Raw genomic sequence first — 18,982 nt, forward strand, 5'->3', positions numbered from 1 at the left:
GTGAGGGGTAGGGCTATGCGGTGAAATGGGAGAGAAAACATTTCTGTAACAGTATGTAGCCCCCCTACATACAAGTCAGAAGCTGAGCAATAAAGAACTGCCTTTTTCCGGGACCTCCGTCTAGTTGAGTCACCACAGTTTTCAATCCTGTCCCCCTGGATATGCTTCTCTTGGGACTCATTATAGGCAGTTTCTATTTTAACAAAATAGTTATTCTCCAGCGATATTTTCTAGGGTTCTCAAAAAAGGTAGGTTACAATAAACCTACCAAGTAGTAAAGGCTAAATGACACAATTAACACATTGAAACATATTCTCACTTTATTTGAAGCAGATTGTTAACCGGTACAAAAAGAAACCGTTGTTACATCTAATTTGCACATCATACATTTAGCCAGCCAGATAAGCTCATCTTTGACATCGTTTCAAGAGTAAAAAAAAAAAAGATGACCGCACTCAAAGGACTACAAGAGGATACGGCTATCAAACTGATGGCTCAGTGGCCACACACACACACACACACACACACACACACACACACACACACACACACACACACACACACACACACACACTTTTATTTCAACAGGCCATACATAGAAAAGAAAAAAGCCTGCTTTGTAAAGAAAAGGGCGTCCGCCAGGCAGGAGGGTTGTAGAGGTGTGGCCTAGTGCCTCTTATCCTTCCTGTCTCTGTCCTTGGGGTCCTTGTCCCCCCGGGACAACCTACTCCTACCCCCATCGCTCCTCCTCTTCTTCTCCTTGGTGCTCGCTGACTCCCTCTTCCCGCCGCCGCTCGAGCCCCGCTTGTGAACACTCTTCTCAGCCCCCTTCTTCCTCTCGCGGTCCACCGGCCGCTGGTGCCGCTTGCCGCTATCCCGGCCACGCCCACGGCTGCTGGACGAGGAGGACGAAGAGGAGGACGAGGAGTGGCTGGAGCCACTGGAGGAAGAAGAGGAGCCACTGGAGGAGGAGCCGGAGCTACCGGAGGAGGAGGCGCGGCCCTTCCGCTTGGCTTTCTCCTTACGGGACCGGCCACGCTTTTCTCCCGCTTTCTCCGTTTGCCTGGGAGCAGCTTCTGCGCCCAGAGTTTCTTGAGGTTTCAGGGGCTCTGTTTTATCTTGGGTTCCTTGTATTTCAGGGACTGAGCTCTGGGCCGTATTGGGCCCGGGGTCAGCAGCATGCTCCTGTGCAGGCGGGTCAGGGGTTTGGTGGGGCTGTGGGCTTGGGGAAGGTTTGTTGCTCTGGGTCTGGGCTGCTGTTCCAGCCGGTTGGGAGGCAGCGGGGGGTGGGCGGCTGGCACTCTTAGCGGCAAGGACATCTCCGGGTGTAACGGTGTCAGAGGGCGGGGCCTCCGTGCTTGGTTCCTTGTGGTGGTCTGTGGTGGCGCCCTGGGATATCTCTGCCTGAGCCTCACTGTTCTCCCCCTTCTCCTGCTCCTCCTTCTTCTTCCCTGCCCTATGCTCCTCCATCACCACCCCTCCCATGTCTCGACTTACCTCCACCTCCTCCTTCCCCCCTCTCGCTCCACCCTTACCCTTAGACTCCTCCTCTTCACTGATTTTATCCCCTTCCTCAGTAACCTCCATACCTTCCTCTCCCTCCCCCGCCCCCTTCTCTACCATCTCCCCTCCCTCAAGGTCTCCTTTCACCTGCTCTGTGTCCATCCCCTTTCCATTCCCCTCAGCAACCTTCCCAACCCCCTCCTCCTCTTCCTCATCTTCCTCATCCTCCTCCATTTCCACGTCACCCCGGTTACCTGTCACCTTGACTACCTGGCCTGCGGTCTTACCCTCCGCCGATTGGTCCCTCTTCATAGCGCCGGCATCCGTGTCGCGGTTTATCTGTCGCCGGGGGCGTGCCTCCATTTTGCTGAGGTGCTCAGCAAACGCCTCCCGCCTTTCCTCAAACATGACTGGAGGCAAAAAAAACACAGTTGATTGCAAAGAACACATGATTACATGGTTGAGGTTTGAGGACAATGGCAGATTCAGAGCCAACACCTCAACATTGACCTTTTCCATGACCTTGGTACTCTTAATTGGCTCTTGGTGAAAGAAAAACAAATAAATGTAACCAACAGCTAAAAGCTCAAGCATAATTTTAAGTTATTCTAGCATAAGATCAGCATGTGTAACATTTTCTTCATATGTTCTTCAATGGCGCCTATAATAGGGCAGTGCGATATAATTGAAACGATGCAGGATGTACGAACCAACTATTTGACATATTTGAGTTGCCCGTTCAAAGCGGTGTGTCTAAATAATGCTGCGTTTTATTATTCATCCGTCTCGGAGGTCCAAGGACGTTGCCTAGTGACACGCATGAACACGCCCCTTTTCCTCGGACGGCGAACTTGCTTGCCCGGTTGAACTCAGGAGACCGAGCAAGGATTCCGAGACAGAATTCAAGATGGCTGCACCCAGTGTGACTTGTAAGTATATAAACTGTTTTCATTGTGTTTGGACCGCTTTGGTGGTTTAAATGGCAATTTCAATCACTCGTACTACTGCAATACCTTACTGCGTTCGTATCTCTGCCTATGGCCTATACTTATTTTTGAGCGCCTGGTACTCTGCCAATGCTACCGCAACAACAACTTTCTGGGTGGCGTCCATGTTTTTCTCCAACGACAGACGCGCAAAACATAATAAAACGTTTGCAGTGTGGGCGTGACGTCACATCCGAGGTCTGAGTTCCTTCGCAGAGAATACTAAATCGCATCATAAGGTCGTAGGTGAGTCGTATCAGCAATGAGAGCACTGGTACCGGCGCCGCCAAACAGCTTCATTGTCATTCTTATAACTTCCAGCGCTGCTTTATCCATTACCACCCATTGTGGTCAACACAGTTCAAGACCTAAAAGGGAAACTCTTCAGATGTGTACGGACTTTCTACTAAGCAGTGGCTCCTCTGATGTTCCTCCACAGATACGAATTGGGAAGAACCAAAGACGTCAACCTAATATCAGCATCGCAACATTTTATGTTTCCTTCGTCTGTGATGGATTGAAATTATGGCAGGGGCGTTCAGCAAGGAAATATACCCATGGTTCTTACCATTGAGATTCTTGGTGGACTCGTCGAGGAGCTTTTGTGTGGCGGAACACACCTTTCCGGGCTTGTAGAAGATGTGCGGTTTAGCCTTGGTGCGGATGTATTTCACCAGAAGGACGTTGTGGCTGTTCCACTCATCTTGCTGGTGTTGACAAAAAAAATAACACCATTAGCCAAACGTACTGTTAAATGTTCTTCTGCAGGATGGGGTCAACAAAATAATACTATTTGATTCAAAACAGTGACAGATTTTTAACTCTACCATTTACCTAATTTGTAAAATATGAATAATGGTTACACAAGACTGAATTTTATGCCATATAACATTGCATCATCAAGCCTCGTGACAATGTAAATTCTGTGGCAGCTCAATTCCATAATACAGGAACGGTTCAGTCATACATTTGCGGAAAATTGTTTTTAAAAGGACAATTCCAGTGTTAAATGGATTTGGGATATGTTTTGTATGATAATGAGTTGGAATGTTCCGTTTTGGAGCACAAAAAAACGCATAAAGACGCATTCTTCAGTTGGCTGTTTTTAGCCGATTCAATCAAAACGCTATAAACTTGGAACGATAGGGGCATGTGTTATGGTAAAAAATAAATCGCTATTTTAAACCACTTAAAAGGCTACAAGTAGCCGACACTTCTTTGGAAGTATAATAAGGGTCTTAACATATAAAATGAGGCATTGATAACTTTGTAAGTGTACAGATTGTTATTAAAAATGACATTTTATACTCACAATACCATCAGTAGATCACCAGTTGATCGCCATCTTGTTTTTAAGACTCGATAGGTAGATTGGTGAACACAGAGCTTGCGTGTTGCTGACGGCACAATCTCTGTTTGTCAATCTACCTATCGCGTCTTAAAAAACAAACGTTCCAACTCGTTATCATACAAAACATATCCCAAATCCATTTTACACCGGAATTGTCCTTTACGGGAATGACTCCAAATAATGGCTTTTCTTCAGTGGTTGATAAAAATAGTTTAACAGACTATTTCTGATGGAAAAATCCCCTCCATTATCCATTTCATCTCGTTTCCAAACCATCATTTTTTGTAAGATTGCCATGCCCTAAACACATCGAAAAGGTTCCCGCACCAGCTGAGCCAATTCCACTTTCTGCTCCAGTAGCTTCAGCTCAGTCTGCTTGGCCCGTCTCTCCTCAAAGAGTTCTCTCCTCTCGCCCTCCACCTTCTTCTTCTCAGCCTCCGCCTGCACCTCCAGCTTTTGTTCGATCTCACAACGCCGCTTTTGCTACAATGGGGCATAGAAACAACAAGGCATGGATATCAATAAAAGGATTGAGTAAGAAAACTTGATATGCTTTAGGAAATAGGTAAATTCGTCAGAACACAAGTCTCTCATCACTATCTAGTGAATGTATGGTGCAATTGCGACTGTTTGGCTTGGTGTCATTTAATTATATTTGCCAAGAACTTTCAAACCCTAACTTCTGAATGAGACCAGTGTTTATTTGTCAAAACATGTTGCTACACCCAGCCAATACCACTAAGAGAACAGTGTTTAATTGAAACTCGGCTTGATTATGGTACTGATATTTAACTAATAATGCACAATTTGCCATATGCAAATCCTCTTACCTTGTCCGTAGCAACGTTGGATTCCTGCTTGAACTTCTGCAGGGTCCCCATGAGCAGTCCAAACATACGCCGATTCCTGACGGAGAAAGGCACATGCAGCCAGATATTATAAGACTACAGGGATGTAATTAAATACCAAAACGCATACAGTTCAATACAAAGACACAAATGTCTACATCTACAGCATTGCATAGGGCTTCACCTCTGTTTCCCCCTCTCGTCCATGGTCTGGTCTTGGATGAGGTCTCGGCGTGTCCGCTCTTTGGAGGTAGCTACCACAGACGACTGCAGCGCCGGCTGGGCACAAGAACACATCGGGGTTAGCTGGGTGGATTAAAGCTAGGCCACTTTGAACATGCCATGGGCTATAAATGATCAGCTTAACACATTCATTTCAAACTAAGGGTTTTCATGGCTCGGAACCTTTTTGACATCGTCATCATCCTCGGCGTCGCTGTCGTGGCGTGAATCTCTCCTGGCTCTCTGGTCCCCAGCCAGTCTGCAAGAAACCGCAACAGGAAAATAGGACATGAGCCACAACACGGATAAGTTGTTCAATCGTGCATTGCATAATTCAGCATCCTCTAGTGGCCAAGTTTGCCATTTCCTCGGTGCTCAAACTCTAACCTGCATACATGAGCACAACAATGCCAAGTATGCCTCTGTGATATGGCAAAATCTTTCATCACGATGTGTCAATATTACATATCTCAACATATATCACAATATACTATGTTTTCTGTAAAATATATGAAAAAAAAAAAGACTACACCAAAAACGCACATGCCTCATGACCTAATTTTAGATAATCCTGTTAACCAAGTACAAATTAAAGTCGCTTTCTCTTTTGTACTTTCTTATGAAGTGACGTTGAACAGAACCGTCACACATATTGCAGATATATATATATATTGCTTATTAAAGAAATGCGTGTGGCCTTTGTTTTCCATTTTGCTTTCTGTGACACATTAATCACTGTTGAAATGAAAGCACAATTCATTGAAAAAAACATACCGTAGCAGGGCCCCTTCGATGTCCCTCTGCTTTGCCGGGGGGGCCCCACCTCCCATGTCCGAGAGACCACGCCTAAGAAGAACCAGAGAGAAACACCAGCAAATAAATATAAATCAACACGTACATTGGGAAAAAACTAATTGGATCCTCTGTGGTATCGTCGTTTTGGCCTAGGTATGACTAGGAGAGTGGTAAATGTTCAACACATCTCTCGAACACAGTTAGGAATTCAGTTTATATTGGAAGTGGGCGGAATGGTAAATAAGCCACGCCCATTGGTTTAAATTACCAGGTAAACCTTTGGTCTGTCTTGGCTTGTGCGGAAATGGCAAAGAGGCCATGTTTATAGTGTTTAACTTATCTACAAACTCATAAAACCTTATATGGTGTGGTCCACTATTTGGAGAAGAAACCATTCATAACTGGTGTTGGCTTTAAATATGTCATCAAAAGCAGCATAAACAAATTATTGTCACCAACATACAGTTTTCTGGCCGGGGTTGTTTGCGTGTCAACAATGATAGTGGCGGTGTTGTGGGTGTACCTGAGCAGGTTGCTCCCTCTGCCTCTACCTCCACCTGGGCCGGCCGCCATGGGGCCGCTGAGCCGTCTCAGTTGGCCCGGTCTGTGAATACATTGGATGATCGCTTTCAAATCATCATTCATTTACAGTTCCCCAGTCACTATGTGACAAATGATTAACAGATATAGTTAGATCGTATCACTATAATTACATACAGGACCGGTTCTGCAATAATCTGGTAATCTGTCAGATGTTTTACAGGCTAATGGTCTAGTTTGCGTCATTCCGTCTTTACTTCATAATCTTGTCCTGCAGCAGCTATTTTTTTATTGGCTTGGATCACAGGCAAAGGCATTTTTCTATTAACAAAATAAAAACAGAATCACCACATGTCCGATGAAACCCGGTTAGCGTCCCATGCTAGTGAAGCGTGGCTAACGTTAGCATTACTTAGCCATCCAATGTTGGCACTTTAAATCAACAGTCGGGGTACATGTTCCAGATGCATGGTCGACGTGTTACCTTGACTCATTAGGATCGCGTCCAGTGAGTTTTCGGATGTTCTCGTCGACATTCTTGAGGCTCTCCTTGGCCTTTTCAAGCTGGTCTTGGAGGCTCCGCACCACCACCGCCATCTTCACTCAGGTTGGAATGAGCTCTGACGACGGCACTTCTTCTTCTATTTGTAAAATTTCGGCAAATAGACGCTGTTTCACGTATTACTGCCCTCCACAGGTCAGATGTTGAACTTGATTTTTACATATTGAGCAGGAACTGCAGAATTGCCTTGGAGATCAAGTGGTGGTTCTAATTGTGTCCAAACAAAGAAAAAACTGAAAAATTCCCAACAAGTCCTAACAGTCTATCAAATAATGTATGTATTTCCGTCCTTTATTTTCTACACTCCAGAAACACATGTTATACTGTCTTGGAACTCCCACATTCACGTAAACCAGACACATGTTTTCCTACAATAAATTAAAAGTGCTTTAGCCCACAGTGACCCAGCCTGAACCTACAGTTTAACTGAATCCCTACGGGCCTGAAAAGTGCAGGTACATCTTTTTTTAACTTAAGATTGGAAAGAGAAATAGTGTCTAAAAAGATAGGCTGACCAAGGCACTCTTTTAAGAATAAAAAAGGGCTTTAATAAATAGGCTAATTAATAATGGAATTCTTAAAAAGTTGCCAGACTGAGAAATAGTGTCTACCCCTGTTTTCTCACCCTCTCTCCCCATCTACTTCTCTACTCAAACTCTGTTTTGCAATCTGATCCACCTGCTCATTCCCCCCAATCCCAGCGTGTCAATGAACCCAGCAAAACCCATCGGCAAATAAATAGACTACCCAAATGCTCTCTCTACTTTTCAGAGAATATCATTAATCATCATATTTAATAAAACTGGACAAATAACAGATATACAAATATCCCAAAAACACAGACTACACTTTCCTTATTGCTAAATGCCCTTTTAATATCCTGATCTAAAACTGCAACTCACTCCATTGTGGACCTCCAATTTCGGAAGCTATTCTGAAAAACAACAACCTTTGGTCTTTAAAAAATACACTAATCTATTAGTAACAATTCTCTCCATAATTTTACATAGCACTGCTGTGAGTGCTATATGAAGGTGTGAACTAGGGTCAGATGTCCATGCTGGCTTCAAGATAGGGACCACAATGCATGTTTCCATTCCTTTGGCAAGCAACCCCCTGCCCACACAGTATTAAACAAAGCCAAAATGTCAATACAATATCAGAGTACAATATCATCCAGACGTTTAAATAACTTGTATGACTACCTATCTCTCGATGGGGTAGTATTTGCCCCATACATAAATGACATAAATGCTTCTTTCAACTGTTTGATAGTGAAAAAACGATTAATGGGATTAGCATTATCTAAACTCCCCTCCAATTTCCACTGATTAACTGTCATCAACTCTGTCCTCTTCCTACATCTCTCAACTCGCTGGCTCCCTGAACTGTGCACTGCTTGAAAACTTTCAACAAACATGTCTGCTTCTTCTTTGTTGGAAACTGCTACAATCTCTCCTTTCTGTAACACAGGTATTGATCTGCTTTCACGTACAGCTGACCACAGCTGCCTTACTGGAGTCTCAGGACCTAGCGTACCACAAAACTTCCTCCAACTACATTTCTTCACCCCTTAAACAACTCTTCTTGCCACTGCCCTTAATCTCTTATACTCTGTTGCATTAAACATTATTGGATACTTTTTTAATCTTCATTATGCTACATTCCTATTCCTTACAGCTTCGTCTCAGCCTGCTTCACAGTAATGGAACGATAGGCAGCCTCATGTAGCATGAGGTTAATGGCAGTATTCAAATTGTCCACAGAATCCTCACTAATAACCTCTCCAATTAAGCTTCGGGCACACTCCTGGAATCATCCCATTTAGCTTTACAAAAATTACATTAAGGAACTTTCTCTTCCACTGCTCTCCACAAATCCTTACCAAACCTGCAAATAATTGGATAATGATCGCTACCAAGAGTGTATTTGTCCATCACATCCCATTCACCAATTCTATCTGAATTTGAAGAAGAAATTGATAAATATATTTGACTACTGTTATTTCTCATAATATCATACCTAGTTGGCCTTCTATCATTTATTCTGAAGACACTTCCGGTCTATTTCGGCCTAAAAAAATATTTTTTTATTTAATTGTTTATTTAATTATTTGTTTATTATTATATATTAAACCCTAACCCTTCCTGGTAAACGCTCAGCCTTCAGATGAATCCATATGAGTGACTCGTCACCGTTTCCGCATCATTTAATGTGCACCATATTTGCTGTTCATTCCCAATTATGTAAATAATTGTTGTCTATGCTACTTCTGATTCTTCTTTTCCACAATATTCGAATCCTTGAGATGATCATTCCAATAGGGGGCGCTATAACATCTGTTAACTGTGATAGCATCACAGTGAACGCTTCGCATTTGCGCCCCATGGATGAACATTTCAGAAACTTGGTTTACAAACTTACACTTATTTTGCGTGCCGAACATTGTTGCATTTGGCACCCATAATTTCCGTCAGGATCGATTTTGCTGTACAGCGAACAATTCGAAAAACCTTCAGCAATGTTCTTCTTCAGAACCATAGCCTCAAATGACAAAGTTTTTTTAATATATGCTAATTTTCGAACATTATCATTTCAACCACAAGTCAGATTCAGAAGGAAGCTGCATTTTTTGTCGATAGCTCAAAAAGCTTTTTTAAAAAAAATCTCATTCCAAGACGTCACAGGGTCAATTAGAATAATTGCTCTTCCGAGTAATGCAGCACTTCGCCAGCAGGTGGCACAAAATCAGACATTAAAGGCATCTACTATTAAACCAATGTGTGTGTGTGTGTGTGTGCGTGTGTGTGTGTGTGTGTGTGTGTGTGTGTGTGTGTGTGTGTGTGTGTGTGTTTGTATGTGTGTGTGTGTGTGTGTGTGTGTGTGTGTGTGTGCGCGTGTGTCTGTCTGTGTGTGTCTGTGTTTATGTGGGTCTGTGTCTCTTGAGTCTTTTGCGGAAGCTGGTGAGTGACTCTGCGGTCCTGACGTCGGCAGGGAGCTTGTTCTGCCAAAACAGAGAATAGTTGTGACTTTGATGATCGACTTTTGCTAGCGATGGCGGTACCAGACGTCCAGCTGAAGTTGAGCGGAGCGCTTGAATTGGGGTGTGTGGTCTGACCAACGCTTGGAGGTAGGCAGGGGCAGTTCCATTGACCGCCTTGTAGGCCAATACCATCATCTTGAACCTGATACGGACCACAGGGAGCCAGTGGAGGTCCCGGAAGAGGGGGGTCACATGGGAGAATTTAGGTAGGTTGAACACAAGGTGCGCTGCCGCGTTCTGGAAATACTGCAAAGGTTTTACCACGCAAGCAGGGAGTCCAGCCAGAAGGGAGTTGCAAAAAAAACCACGAAACTGTTGCGATACAACCACACAACGCTACGTGAATATAGGTTGTTTTTGATCAAAAGCAACCTATATTCACTCACCGCAGTGCAAGTAAACATTGGCTTGCAGTGCAAATGATATCTAGATTAATGAACATAAATGATGTGATCAAATAACAGACAATGATTATTATCAGTCTTTAAATGCAGTTTACCACTATGGATGACCAAAAGGCTTTTGGTTTGAGAAACATAAATAGGCTGTTACTTCATGTCCTACATTGTTAACAATGGCCATTTTGACTCTATCAAAGCCCCCATTTAGATTTTCTACATTGACCCATGGCTCACGCAAACTTTCTTCCGCGAGTTTAGCATTAAGCAAAACTCAAAGCGCCAAAGTTCAAATATTTGAACTCAAGCGAATATGCGAAAGAGGCAAATCCATGTTATTCTTGTAAGTAGAATCCATTGGTGCCATTTGCGCTGCCAGCAAAAAATAATGGTATATTTGTATCTTTGAATTGACTTTGTATGGTATTCTTGTTGCCCCTTCGCTTTGTTGTGAATGCACGGTAAAAATACCTTGTTTCTGTTACCTCTCAGAAAGACTAAATACCTCTGGACGCATTTAGATAGACCTACAGCAATCACAACAAAATAAAACATGAGCTTCTAGATTTGTCTTTTTCCCAGGCTAAATGTTTGGTTTGAGGGTAATGAAAAGAAAACTTAGGACAACCTCCTATTCAATGGATTAGAGTGAGCCCAATCCGAAAGAGGCCGAGGTGTGTGTCTGTGTGTGTATGTAACATTTCCAGCCATCCTTAAGAAGACAAAAAGGCATTCTCTCTCTTTCTCTCTATACACCTCTCTATCCACCCTCTCTCTTTTTCTGTCTCTCTCTCTCTCTCTCTCTCTCTCTCTCTCATTCTCTCTCTCTTGCTCTGTCGCTCTCTCTCTCTCTCTCTCTCTCTCTCTCTCTCTCTCTCTCATGGCGTATGGCTTGCTGTACTGTATGAAAATTGTCAAAGAAACAGCTGAATGGATGTTGAGAGAGAGGCTCCATGGCACATAGCATGATGCCGCCCCACACACACATACTGACGGAAAACATTTGCTTCTCATTGGGGCTCCAACAGTGCCCCCCCCCCCCCCCGACCCCACACACACCCCTATCCCCTCACCACCAGGGAAACGCCATTCCTTGCTCTGTCTTTTCATCCTTGTCAACGTTGTTCCCACGTTGACCCCCGGTGACACCTGATGACCCCCATAACAATGACAACAAATACAGGAACTCAAAGCACACATAATGGTTGATAAACAAAGTGGAGAGGGAGAGTAAAGCCTCCCCCTCAACACACACACACACACACACACATCCACACAGGGAGGACGAGGTGGGACAGGGGCAGGAGAGGTCGGTATTGACGACTGGATCTTTGGTCTCGTTTTGTTGCTATTTTTATGACCAACATACAATGAAAACACTTTCAACAGGTCAACCTGTGACGAAGGGGATTTTTGTTTGTATTTGTGTGTGTGTGTGTGTGTCTTGGTTTGTGTGTGCGTTCATTTGGGTAAGTGTGTGTGTGTGTGTGTGTGTGTGTGTGTGTGTTTGTGTGTGTGTGTGTGCGTCTGAAAAGATAACTGTTTCACCTCCATGTCCCCTGTACTTAAATGGACAAAACTATAATAGTGGTTGGTGGTCAATTTGTAGTCTACTCACATCCTTAAACTCTATGATGAGACTCCCTATTGGTCGACAAACCCTCCGGCTCCTAATGAGGCCTTTCATACAGAAGCCAGGCCATTACTGCTTTGATCAGTAGGTCTGGAATGTCGACCTTCGGTACTCTTTGTTCCTCAGCGACTGATTGGATTAATTTCAGTCAGCCAGATCCCAGAACAGAACAAGAAGTTTACGTATTTCCAAAGCGCAACACCATAAGCGAATGTTCAGAGCCTAGCTGACCGAGTTGGGCTGGTTCCATGCTAATATCTCCAGGCAAAACCGTAGGTAAGCTTGGAAGATTTAGCATGGCTTTGGGAGGCTAGTTGGATTGTTCACATTTTGGGCACGGGACACCCCAGGGCCCGGCCAGGTTAGAAGTAAATCCTGAGGGAATGGAAACATTATGGCACATTAAGGGCTAGATCTTTATTTTGACTGAGAGAGAGAGAGAGAGAGAGAGAGAGAGAGAGAGAGAGAGAGAGAGAGAGAGAGAGACAGAGAGAGAGAGAGAGAGAGAGAGAGAGAGAGAGAGAGAGGATAGAGAGGTGTATAGGGAAGCAAGAGAGAGAAAGCGGGTATAGAGAGAGGGATAGGACGGTCGGGCACTGACATCATCTCCTCCACTGGTATCTGTCTCTGTCTTTCCCTCTGTTTCCTCTCTGATCTTTAAATGTGTAGCCTGTTACAACGCAGGTGGGCCTCTCAATTGGTCAGTCTTTTTACACATGCCTACACTTCTGCCGTGGCAAAGAGATCTGCAAATATGTGTTATGATTTGCAAATGGGTTGGGAATGTGGCCTCTGGTCCTCAGTTGATGTACGGCCTACAGACCACCAGCTGGCAGTAGCAGCCAGTGATTTAACATGATATTGCTGGGGTTGGATCAGGCTGTGTTGATGCTACCCTATACTACCATGGAGCTGATGACTAATGATGTCTTTGCTTCTCTTAATAATCCTTAAACTACTCACCCATTAATATCTATGTACCAATGTACAGATGTGTCTACACATTTACAGATCAATGTTTCACATTTACATATTTGATAATGCACACATGGTTTGAGATACAGTTACACAACTCTCCAACAACACTCATATTTGTAAATAGTTCTGGTACTGTAATGGCCCCGTAACATTGTGCCAAATCTGGAGTTTCACTCTCAAATAAAGAAACAAGAATTGAAAAAACGATACAAATACTGTTAATTGAATAGGAAGGTTGGTAAAATTACAGAAGTGTGAATGTGAGTGTTGGTGTGCTCTGTTATTGTAGCCAGGTGAGATGGATCCTGTTGTAAGGCCTTCTGGGTTACATGGTTGGATGGATCTGCTTTGAGCAGGCTAGTGAGACTGGTGGATATAACCAACAGGGGAAATGATCTTCATACCTAGTAACTGCTTAAACAAACACACACACACACACACACACACACACACACACACACACACACACACACACACACACACACACACACACACACACACACAAACACACACAAAAAGACGCACACACACACACACACACACACACACACACACACACACACACACACACACACACACACACACATATACATACATTTGCATGCGTACACACTGGACCTGTTTATGAATGTGGCTACACAGTACAGTTACTGCCCTGTGGAAGTCAGACCGATGTTTGGCAGGAGAGAGGAGGGGGGGACTTGGGACTGAAGGAGGCTTCTTGTAACCTTGTCCCCCCGACCCACTGTACCTACCACCACCACCATCACCACTGAACAGAAGGACATTTAGAGTTGTATTTGTTTAAGAAGGCCGTAATGGCTGTCTTTGAGTTGGCTCAGAAGCTCACTTTCAGGTTCAATCTCTCATTCCACTACAACAAATGATAATGCATCCATCTATGGTTTAGAGTGGAGGTATTTTGCCCTAGTCTTTATCCTTGGTGTCTTTATCCTTGGTGTGTGTGCGTGTGTCTGTGTGTTTGTGTGTGTGTGTGTGTGTGTGTGTGTGTGTGTGTGTGTGTGTGTGTGTGTGTGTGTGTGTGTGTTTCGGCATCTCGGCTCGAACAGCAGCAATGTGTGAATTAGGATATGGCAGTTGCATTCAGCAAAAAAAAAACACACTTTTAGGTACCACTTTGTTGGGAAAAGCCATGGTGAGTTCATGAACAAGTGTAGTGACACACAAATCAACATTACTGTTACAGCCGAGGAGGCCGTTAATGCTTCGAGGGCAGTTCGTATAGTGGGTCAGGACTCAAAACAGAGATGGCACATCTAGGCGTGCAAATTGGACCAGAGTTCATGGCAATGAACCTCAACTCTTTCTGTGGTATTGCTATACCCAGGCCCCACACATACAAGCACACTCCCACTATAATCACATACCACGTTGGTCCCTTTAGTTGTAGGGACACTAGACGGAGGTCAGTGGAGTGAAGTGAAAATTTAGCACTAAGGGATGGAGAGAGCGGGTTGTTAGTGTTGGCTTAATCATCCCATTGACTGTTAACACTTACTTAATCACACACATTGAAACACACTTGACCGGGGCCTGCCGAAGGCTTCCTGGATCCTCAGGAGACCCAGTTCAGCACACACATTTCCCCACAGGAAAGCAGAACCCAGAGCCAGGTGGTGCTCTGTATGTGGTTTAAGGCTGCACCGCTTTGGTCCCGCTGGCTAATACGAGTGCAATGGAACGTCTTTATAGATACTTTTTGTCAGTTTCACAGAGAAAGGAAGAAGCCACATACGCACGTAAACAAACAGTGCACGTGCACACACACCCACACACATTTTAATTCTTTATTTGAATCCACCAATCACATTACAAGAGACAGGATTCAAATATTTCAGAGATGTGATAGGTCTTTGTTCAAGGGTACAAAAATCTCCTGCGCCACACTGCCAGACTGCCTATCACTGCCGATATATTGCAGAATTTTGCTAATTGTTTAGATTTACTGCTGGAGAGCCCTGCCAGCCTTAACCCACTGAAAACACGGTTGTGGACATGCCCCAAGCTGCCAAAAATAAACACTATTAGCTTGCATTGGTAGCCTAGGTCCCTTAGTATTTCCAGAATGGGCTGGTATTTATCGATTTTATCGTTGAAAGCAATTTCCATGTACAGATCAAACACACAGCCTATCTCAAGTTAGAGCACTTCCCTTCTGTCTCTGTTTAAAAACACAACATCAGGGGTGTTTGGGATGTTAAACCATTCCGGCATGATTAATGAATGTTTGTACATGGTCACATTTTCTAGAAATACTTCTTTAACATTGCTGGAAATCGGATCGACAAGTCGATCATGGCGTGCAGTATACAGTCCTTTGTACATGGTACAGCCATTCATAATATGGGCAACTAATTCAAGTTGATGGCCAGAGATACCTTCCTCTTCCTGAGGTCCAGCAGGAGGGGAGCTCTGGCAAGCACTCTGACATCATTGTTAAGCATGCTGATGAGGTGTGTCAGCCTGGTAGCAGTGTATACCCATGGGCGTCAGTTTGGTTTGAAATGTGCTGGGTACAGAGACGCAATCGGAAGTGCATTTTCAGAAGTGCTGGGTACAATGAGGATGCACTCTTTTTTCTCTCTTTAGTACCGGTAATGAAAGGTTCTGAAAGACGCCATACCCATGTAGCTAATTACTAAGGAATAAAATTTATACAAAATCTGTCTGGCACATTTTATGAAGAAAACGTTTCCAAAAAGCATCGGACATATGACCCACTATGTTCTGCTCCATGTCTAATGTTGACAACGTGACATGACATGGCTAAGCTAACAACATAAACAAGTGGAGCTAGGAAAGGAAATTAACTGCGTGATTAAGTTCAGAAGGGCCAAACGTGTGGCTACACACAGCACTACAAAAGTCTTCAAGATTGAAAAAGAAAAAAATATTTGTTGCACAGCTGAACGCTGTATCACATCATGAGCTGGCTGTTCTCAATTCACAACGCGAATTCCATCAAAACTAGCCTACATCAGGCATTCCGACCAAAACTCATGCACTCCCCCCCACAATTATTCCAGAATTCAAGCAAAGCAAGAATGACCAAAAGTTACTTTGTGTCAACTAGGGCTGAACGATCTATCGTTTTCGACCGCGATCTCAGACAACACGATTTTGGGATTGTCAAAGCTGCGGTTTTTCTTGGTGCATAATAATAATAATTCTGTCAATAATTTCACATGAATGCCCAAGGCTCTGTGTCAGCTACCGATCTGAAAGCTGCAGGCTGCGCGTGCCCAGATGACGTGTTCTCCACGTGCCCAGATGACGTGTTCTCGTCATTCAATTTCAAGCATGGCTGAAGCAGGAGCAGAAGCGGAGCCGACAAAATTAATATCAAAGAAAAACAGCACGTCGGTCATTTGGCAGTATTTTGGATTTGAGGCCACTGATGAACACCAGAAACAGGTGATGTGCCAAACATGTCGTGTAAAAGTGGCTACATCGGCTGGCAATACCACCAATTTATATCGCCACTTGAGAGTTCACCACCTGAACTTGTACGAGGAGTGCATGGCGAAAAAGAACAGCGAAACATCAAGCAGCAGCGATACTTCGGCAAAACAGCCAACAATAACATCATTGTTCGCTAGTGTGATGCCTTATGAAAGAACTAGCCGAAGACACAAGCTGATTACCGCTGCCGTAACGACTTACATATCGAAGAACATGGTGTCTGTAAACACAGTGACCAAAGACGCAATTATAAGTTTGCTACGCGCAATGGATAAGAGGTATGTTCTGCCCTCCCGCACATACTTCAATCAAGTTGCCATCCCACAGCTCTACGCAGAATGTAAGGCCAAAGTTGTAAATGAGCTGGATAACACAGAGTTTTATGCGTCAACTACAGATCTTTGGTCAAGCAGAACGACCGAGCCCTACATGAGTTTGACCGTGCAATTCGTCAACGCCAACTTCGAGTTGTGTAGCCGATGCCTGCAGACAGCATACTTCCCCACTGACCATACCGGGGAGAATATTGCCATGGGGCTGAGGGAGTGCTTGGCCAACAGGGGTCTAAAAGAAGAGGCCCAAACGTGCATAACAACAGACAACGCTTCAAATATGGTCGAAGCAATGGAACTTAACCAATGGACCAGACTGCAGTGCTTCGGACACCGGCTGCATCTTGCAATTGGTAAGTACAAGAATGTGTGTTTGTGCGAGTGTCAGTGTTGTAGTACTCGAGTCCGGGACTCGGACTCGAGTCCGACTCGTGAGCTAAATTTAGAGACTCGTGACTTGACTTGGACTCGAGCATTAGGGACTCGAGGATTAAGACGAGGACTCGACTTTTTAAATGTCATTAGGCTATAATAGTAATACGCCATTATTCTATAATTTGGTATATGATTAGTGCAAGGGAATGTACTGCTTCATGTCATACATCACAGGTAACTAAGTTAATAACGTAACTAACGTAACGTAATTACGTAACTACGTAAATAACCCACACAGCAAATCCGCCGCGGAGTATGGCGGCTTTCGGAACGGATCCGCGATGCGGACCGTATCGGGTCCACTTTAGAGATGGATTTATTGATTCGTTTCCGCGAACCAGTTCGCCTGATTCAGTTCGCCAAGGGGAGTCGTTCGCGAATCGTTCGTTCGTTTGTTCGTTCAGTCGAGTTTCCGGTAGCGGTGAATCGAATCATACACGGTTCTCTGAGTCAGTCAGACTCAGCCCCTCGTTCGTTAGTTCGTTCGTTCGTTCAGTCGAGTTTCCGGTTCAGTCGAGTTTCCGGTAGAATCATGGAATGAACGGCTCAGACTCAGCGCCTCCCTCATTCTCATTCTCATACGTCAACATTACAACTTTAACCAAACGCAGCGGGATGGGGGGTGTAGTTGATTATTGGATGTTTGACATATCAGCAAAATAATAGACTTGATTTAGCAATGATGGTGGGTGTCCCGGGTGTTTTAGGCTCCCATAAACAGAACCCTGTGCAGCCAAAGACTAAATCTAGCTGCCAAAATTAGCACTGCCTTCAAAACGAGAGCTGGTTAATTGTGAAAAATGCATTAAATTGTTATCAGACAACGCAGTTATACGCTATTGTAATGACCTCGCCGGTGACAAACCAGGTCACTGAAAACCCGTAACCAACGGCAAAAAGCCACACTAACAACAACCGGTTACCCGGGCAACCCCCCAACCCGGTCCCTTCAACGTGCAAGCCCCCACCCTCCTGTTCTCCCAAGGCCCTCCCCCAGCTGACCTGATGATTCGCCCCCCACACTGATTGACAAGAAGAACATCCAATGCATGCACAGAGAACAACTGGCATAACGGACAACGAAATACAATGCAACACATAACACACAAACTCTTTAAATGTCCCAGGGTCGCTACACTATAGACTCTAGAGTTTCTGGTATAAAGGCTGGGACGAATTTCAAAAGATAAATATGTACACTTTATGTTGAAAGTATACTGTCGCGATTTCCATTGAAACGAATTGCGCGGTGAGTAGTCTTCACAACGAGAGCTGGTAGGTTGTGAAAAATGTGATATAAAGGCTGGGACGAATTTCGAATTATAAATATGTACAATGCATTCTTTAAATACGTCTGTGCAACAGATGGCCAATGTGAATAATAGATAGCTCGCTCACTAAGCCCATTTGTTTTTTCCCCATTAAACCTGTTGATTTCTGTCTCTCATTGACTAAAATTCAACGAGAGCGTCCTAGACTCAGTCCTAGAACAGCAAACGATTGGCTGGCTCTCGTGAGTCGTGACGTCTCTCAGTCGGTCCCTCCTCACCACTCACACAGTGAGTGAACGAACTGTCAGTGAGTCAGCGACTAGTGGGTCTGGGAGGAGTCAACTCTGAGAACGAACGAGGCGAACGAGACGAACGAGGCGAACGAGACGAACGAGGCGAACGAGAGAGAGGAACCAGTTCAGTTCGTTCGTCTTAACGATTCGTTCATTCGAACTGATTCGTTCGCGAACGAGTCAACACTAGTCCACTTGCACGCCGCATTTCTGAGTTATTATGAAGAGGACAGGACAGTAGTTATGAGCACTAGAGTTAAAAACAGTAAAATACATATGAAAGTTCATAGCTGCCGCAATTAGGACGCC

The 18,982-nt window shown here is 44.3% G+C and overlaps 1 protein-coding gene across 1 annotated transcript; it reads right to left on the reverse strand.

Annotated features, from left to right (window-relative positions):
• Positions 1-298: 298 nt before the first annotated feature.
• pnn (pinin, desmosome associated protein) lies at positions 299-6,843 on the reverse strand. Its single transcript, XM_079751973.1, has 9 exons — positions 6,730-6,843; positions 6,229-6,309; positions 5,685-5,756; positions 5,094-5,169; positions 4,873-4,967; positions 4,671-4,746; positions 4,168-4,323; positions 3,058-3,196; positions 299-1,913 (listed from the first exon to the last, which is right to left on the reverse strand). The coding sequence occupies exons 1-9, from the start codon at positions 6,840-6,842 to the stop codon at positions 667-669; spliced, it is 2,055 nt and encodes a 684-aa protein (XP_079608099.1). The 5' UTR covers position 6,843; the 3' UTR covers positions 299-666.
• Positions 6,844-18,982: the final 12,139 nt, after the last annotated feature.

This window comes from Pollachius pollachius, assembly GCF_949987615.1.
Source record: "Pollachius pollachius genome assembly, chromosome: 15".
NCBI classification, from domain to species: domain Eukaryota; kingdom Metazoa; phylum Chordata; class Actinopteri; order Gadiformes; family Gadidae; genus Pollachius; species Pollachius pollachius.